Raw genomic sequence first — 6589 nt, 5'->3', positions numbered from 1 at the left:
ACTATAAGTTCGATTATATAGCCAAAACGATCTATAGTAGATGAATAAGGTTGGACACCTTATTTTAGGGACACTATGGATACGATTCACTTTATAGTTAGTACAAACGATGTGATCCTGAATTGTTCATGTGTGGAGACATGAAAGTAGGGACATCTTATGTAAAGAGTTTACATAAGACTGGGACCATGAAATAGTTACTTTTTTGTTTTAATATTTTTGACTATTTAAAATCGACTATTTCGATTATTGATGATCTATGTAACTTAATCTTAATGTTGAGGTAACTATTAAATTTTGTTTAAATGAAATTATCCTTAGGTATGCATAGGTGAGGGCAGCTCAACAACACTGGCCCAATAAGTCTCCCATTAAGGGGTAAGACCGGATGGATGACTAGGACATATGATGCAAGATGAAATTCACTCCTACTCACTTTAGGGTTAGTAGATAGATCGTTCTCGTAAAGATGGAATTCACTCCTACTCACTTTAGGGTTAGTAGATAGATCGTTCTCGTAAAGATCGAATTCAATTCTTGAACAAGACGCCTTATCCTCTCATTAGCTCGAGAGGAATTCAATTTATATGTTGGACCTTAAATCAACTGTTCAATAGTGGATCAGTGGGATTTAAGGAGCAAGATGTAGTATTGGGGTAAAATGGTATTTTGATGGACACAAATATAGCTGTAATGAACAATAGATAGGTTGTTCCCTTAAAGACTGAATCTAGTCGAGGTTACGAACAACCCGTGAAGGATTAACTTACTAATCATGATTATATTAGATGGACACAAATATATCTATAATGAAGAGTGTGCAATTACATGATTTTAATGAAATGACCCGTTAATTAACGAATTTTTATTAGCTAAATCTAAAAGAGTTTAGCTAGCTAATCTCAGAATTTTGGAGCACATCATCTATAGGTCCATTAGGTTCTCCTACTAACTCATATGAAATTAACTTAAAACAATATGTTGGATTAGTTCGAAAAGTTCGAATTAGATAAGGAGAGAGATGACAAGTATATGTGATATAACGATCGGTTATCAAATAGAAATTAATATTAAAAATATGAATGCAGATTCATTTTCGGAAGCTCAGAATTGATGGAAATGGTCAAAGTTGAAAAAGTTAAAATGTTGACTTTCAACTTTGAAAATCAAACTTTGACTGTCTTTATATTCAAATGTAATTTGAATTTCGAAAAAAATGAATGTGTATTCATGCTTAGGTGGTTGGAATTTGTCGAGACATGTTAAATGGTAAAAAGTCAAAATGCTGACTTTTGACTTTGACTTCAATGGTCAAATGACCATATTGGTCTTGAACTAAAGTTAATGGAATAAATGGCTACCTGAGATGTAAACACCTAGCCCACTAAGTTCCATTAATGGTTACTGGAATATTACGTGTTAAGATTTGATGAACTAATTACATACAAATTAGTGTATTAAAGATCATTTTTCAAATGTTTCAAGATTTTTGTAAAATTTTGTAGTTTTGACTTACAAAATTATACCAAATTTATTTTTCTCTCTTAACTCTCAACCCAAAATTTCACCTTCAATTTTCATCGCTGTCACTTAATTTCTTCACTTATCGGGGTCTCACAACCCAGTTCTAAGTCGTGGACTCAGTTTACGACTCCATGCATGCCCATCACCAAAGTTGTGGATTGGGTTCATGCCTTCAATGTCTTGTCGTGTACCCTGAAGTGATTGATACTATGGATTAACACTATCATAGCATATTTGGAAGTGATTTTAAAATAGTTAAAGTCACTTTTATGTTTTCAAAATTGCTTTAAAACATGTTATTAATTATTCAAAACTAATATCGATGAAGTGTGTCTTAACATGTACTTATTATTTCTTTATTTTCTAATGCAACTTTTGAAGACTTATTAGTATTTTATACGACGACGTATTAACATTTAACAATATCTGTTCGTATATAAACATTAAAGATACTTTTGAATTTTTCTTTAAATTTGAGGGTATTATTTTGAACTTTTTAATAGTCAAAGGTATATTTTATATGTACAAAACTAACGATAAAAGTATATTTGAACTATTATTGAAAATTAGGGTATTTTTGTTACAAAGTGCAAAGGTCAAGGAAATTTAGTATAGTTTAGCCTAAAAAGTCTAATGCATGTGGACTAACTTCAAACTTTATCCTAACAAAAATACGAGTTTTGTAATTTGACCTCATTTATAATATAATTAAATAATCTATAATTTTTTTTTTTTGTGAAGAATGAATTTAATTTTAAGTTTTAAAAATTTAGTTATAAATAGAATGAAAATGTACCATTTGAATTTCATAATTTGAAAACAATTTTTAGAAGGGGGTCTTTAGAAAAATATAGTAAAACGGCAAAAATACACTGTATAGAACAATTTTGAAAATAAAAAAAATCTACAGGCCGATAATGAAAAATACCAAAAATACCATGTCAACCACGTCGTCTACAACGCGCGTAATATATTTGGTACACGATCGTTTAGATTTGACTATTGTTTGGTATACGGTGGTTTAGGTGTGATCGTTTAGATTTCCTTTATATTTGAATAGTCAAATGTAAATGATTTTTTTTCAACATTTTCTGTACACGATCGTTTAACTTAGTTATACGATCGCATTATACGATCGATCGTTTAGATTTGGGTAGCCAAATCTAAATAATTATTTTTCAAGATTCTTTGCTACACGATTCTTTAGATTTGGCTAAACGATTTTTTTTCAAAATTCTTTTGGTACACGATCATTTAGATTCAACTATTTCTTTTTTTACACAATCATTTAGATTTAGCTATGTCCCTATATCGAGGAAGAGAAGAAGAAAAAAAGATAAAAGGAAAGAGCAAATGTGGAATATTTAAAAATGGTACACGACCCATAAATATTTTAATAGTTTATTATATTTATGAAAATTTCTCATTTAGAAACTATATAACACATAATATATTATATAACATTTTGATAGAATAAAGGGATCTTTTAAAAAATATAAAAAAGTGGCAAAATATTTATACTTTATAGAACAATTGAAAAAAGGGAAAAAGTCCAGAGGCCCACTGTAAAATACCAAAGATGTCCCGTCAACCACGCTGTCAATAACGCACGCGTAATATATTTACGATTGTTTAGATTTGGTTATTGTTTGATATGCGATCGTCTAGATATGACTACAATTTATATGCGATTATTTAGATATGATTCAATATATACGCGATTGTTTAGATATGACTACAATCCGATCGTTTAGATATGACTATAATTTATACGCGATCGTTTAGATGTGGCTATAATTTATACTGCCGTTTACATATGGCTACAACACGATCGTTTAGATATGGCTACAATTTATCTTTTCAATTCCATCGTTTAATTTTGTTACATGATCGTTTAGATTTAGGGACCCAAATGTAAATGATTTTTTTAAAAAATTTTGGTACACAGATTTTTTTTAATTCTTTTGGTATACGATCGCTTAGACTTATTTACAACATCATTTACATTTGGCTACTCCAATCCAAATGATTTTTTTCAAGATTTTTTATACACGATCTTTTATTGTTTTTACACGATCGTTTAATTTTTTAAACGATCGTTACTACTCCAATATAAGATTTTTTATACACGAACTTTTAGTTTTTTGCTATTTTGTTACACATAGTCTTATACACAGTCGTTTAAGTTTGGTTACCCAAATGTAAACGCGTAAAAAAAAAAAAGAAGAAAGACGATAGAAAAATCACAGCGAAAAAAAGAAGAGAAAAAGTAGAAAGACAATAAAAGAAATGGAAGCGAAAAAAAGAGGAGGAAAAAAGAAAAACGATGGAAAGATTAAACGGTATAAATAAAAAATTTAAAAATAAGAAAGATAATGGAAAGAAATGACAGGAAAGAACGACCCCCGCCCAAGCCTTGTCGCACTCTTTGCATGTTAAGCTATTTTCCTTGCAATTGACAGTCTTCAATGCTTTCTTTACGACGTTTTCAACTATTTACTTTCTCTCTCCCGTTTTATAAAAACATTTTCCCAAGAACAGGGAGGGAGGCTACGTCATACCGCCATTTTGTCCGTGGATTCCGACTTTCGAACGGGCTGACTTGCTGATCGAGCTAAACAAGTGGCGCACAATCGTATTGAGAAGTTACGATTGTGACAAGTGGTGAGAAGAAGTCTAGATAATAGGAGATAGGGTGGCGAAATAACAGTCGAAGGAAGAAAAGAAAAGACGGAAAATTAAACTCTAAATATTTAGAAAATAGCTAATTTATGAAATAATTTACGGTTCGTTAAGTTTACCTACGAATAGATTGAAATATAAAAAAGAATCTAAATCCTGCGGCCTTTCAAAATTATATAGCAAAAGCAAACCCTTAAACAGAGAGAGCGTATAAAAAGGGCTCATCGAAGGAGAGTGTAGCCAAAGCAAGAACTGTAAAGCAGAGAGAGCCTTCGTCGGCGACATAGGATGCAGATCTTCGTGAAAACCCTAACGGGGAAGACGATTACGTTGGAAGTTGAGTCCAGCGATACCATCGACAATGTCAAAGCTAAGATCCAGGATAAGGAAGGTTGGATTTCTGGTTTCTGAAGCAATATTTCTTCCTCTTCTTCTGTTTTTATCCTTTGAAATACGCATGTTCTGGATTTTTACAATTCACGGTGCATGTTTCAGGTATTCCCCCTGACCAGCAGAGACTTATCTTTGCCGGGAAGCAGCTCGAGGATGGGCGAACGCTCGCTGACTACAATATCCAGAAAGGTTTGTACCATGCGTTTCATTGTCTTTTTTTCTTTCCCATTGAGAAAATTAAATTGGGCTAATGAAGTAAAATAAAAATAGTGTATTGTTTGTGGACGAGGTAATCTTATCTACTGGGTATGCTTTAATGGAAACTTTGAATAGGCATGGTTTAATCGTTAATGAGCGTTGTACGTTCATGTGGAAGAAACTGGATTTGAAGTTTCATACTATCAAGGAATGACTTGAAAAAAAAACTGAACTTCTCTGGTTGCGAAACAATAAGGAATTTGAGCTTGTTCGGTGTTTTAGCTATTGAATATTAAGCAGAGGATCTTTAGGAATTGATAGGTCTCTAACTGTTAATCTGTGGTTACATCTTAAATTTACGGTTTAGCTTACGTGATTTTTGGGAGTTCAATTAGACTCTGAGTTTTTATTAAGTGCATTGTTCTCAGAATTGAAATTTGAATCTCATTGCTTTGTTTTTGTAATTTTTTTTTGCAGAGTCGACACTACACTTGGTGCTCAGGCTTCGTGGTGGTATTATTGAGCCGTCTTTGATGGCGTTGGCTAGGAAGTACAATCAGGACAAGATGATCTGCCGCAAGTAAGCTTCAATAATATGCTTAATTATTTGCGTAAGGATGTTCTGAAACTGGTTGTAACAGTCTTGCAATTACATTGTACACGGAGTTGGATCATGGGTGGTTAAGTTTCAGTCTCCAAACCGTCTTCCTAGACATCCTATTTTTTTAGACCCTGAATCACTGAATGCCTTGGAGAACATCTAATTTATATTGTATATGCATTTACGGATGCTTACATAGTCGTTATCTGAAGTCAATCGGGTACAATTAAATTGCAGGTGCTATGCCCGCCTGCACCCTCGTGCTGTCAACTGCAGGAAAAAGAAGTGCGGACACAGCAACCAGGTGAATAATTTTTAAAATTCTGCTAAAAATATTTTTTGCCAATACAATTTGATACTTCAAATTTGCTGCAGAACTTATAGCCTTTTTTTTGTTTATCGTTTGATTTGCAGTTGAGGCCAAAGAAGAAGATCAAGTAGACTGTTGATTTTGAGAGAGGAAATCTATGCAGAAGTTTATGCTTTGATTTATTTTCTGCATTGCTTATGCCTAGAACCATTTGTTTTATACTCATTAGGAGTTTGAATTGTTATGTTTTTTCTTTTTAACATTCTCGAGTAATTGCGAGATGACAAAATAGTAACAAGAATTTAAAATAAAAAATTGATATAACTCTTTGAATATGTAATAACTACTTTGGGAAGAATAACTTAAAAGATCATATAAAATCTACTTTTTTTAACTTGTTGATCAACTACTAATCTTAGTTAACAGACGTTGCTCAGAAGCATGACAAGAGGCCCCACTGAAAAGAAATGAAGTTCAGCAATTGTTTGTGCATCACCTAAATGGGCTGAGTGCTGATTGAGCTGTCTGCGTTACTTCTTGGATGCTATTAATGCATTTCAAAGTAATACAGTTCCTATATCTCTTCTTTTTGTACATTGCACAAAGAAAAGGAATGAGTGCACTTGCTAAAACAGCTAGCAGTTGATAGTTCCTCAGTATTGTTCATATCCGTTATGTCTAAATGGCAATTTTACAGTTAGTCGTAACAAGTCATGAAATTTTGGGCCATCTTTATTTATCCCCAGAAACTTAGCCCCTGCAAACTGCTAGATGACTGATATTCATAGACACCGCCACCTGAGTCAAAACCACACCATGTGTGGGATGTTTCAAATGATCCATTTGCGTTCAAAAGTTGCTTCTCAATGTGGCATATGCCG

The 6589-nt window shown here is 32.7% G+C and overlaps 1 protein-coding gene across 1 annotated transcript; it reads left to right on the top strand.

The window, feature by feature from the left end:
- The first annotated feature begins 4246 nt into the window (after positions 1–4246).
- Positions 4247–6102, top strand: LOC103493229 (ubiquitin-60S ribosomal protein L40). The gene is made up of 5 exons (XM_051086987.1): positions 4247–4597; positions 4702–4788; positions 5275–5377; positions 5636–5702; positions 5813–6102. Exons 1-5 carry the CDS (start codon positions 4495–4497, stop codon positions 5837–5839), a joined length of 387 nt encoding a protein of 128 aa, XP_050942944.1. The 5' UTR covers positions 4247–4494; the 3' UTR covers positions 5840–6102.
- Positions 6103–6589: the final 487 nt, after the last annotated feature.

Source organism: Cucumis melo, chromosome 7, assembly GCF_025177605.1.
Source record: "Cucumis melo cultivar AY chromosome 7, USDA_Cmelo_AY_1.0, whole genome shotgun sequence".
NCBI lineage: Eukaryota > Viridiplantae > Streptophyta > Magnoliopsida > Cucurbitales > Cucurbitaceae > Cucumis > Cucumis melo.
This window is presented reverse-complemented; position numbering and strand designations above follow the sequence as displayed.

Coding starts and splice junctions, on each gene's coding strand:
- LOC103493229 (XM_051086987.1), top strand. CDS start 4,495: ATGCAGATCTTCGTGAAAACCCTAACGGGGAAGACGATTACGTTGGAA. Junction 4,598..4,701: donor TAAGATCCAGGATAAGGAAG/GTTGGATTTCTG, acceptor TGCATGTTTCAG/GTATTCCCCCTGACCAGCAG. Junction 5,703..5,812: donor AGTGCGGACACAGCAACCAG/GTGAATAATTTT, acceptor TTTGATTTGCAG/TTGAGGCCAAAGAAGAAGAT.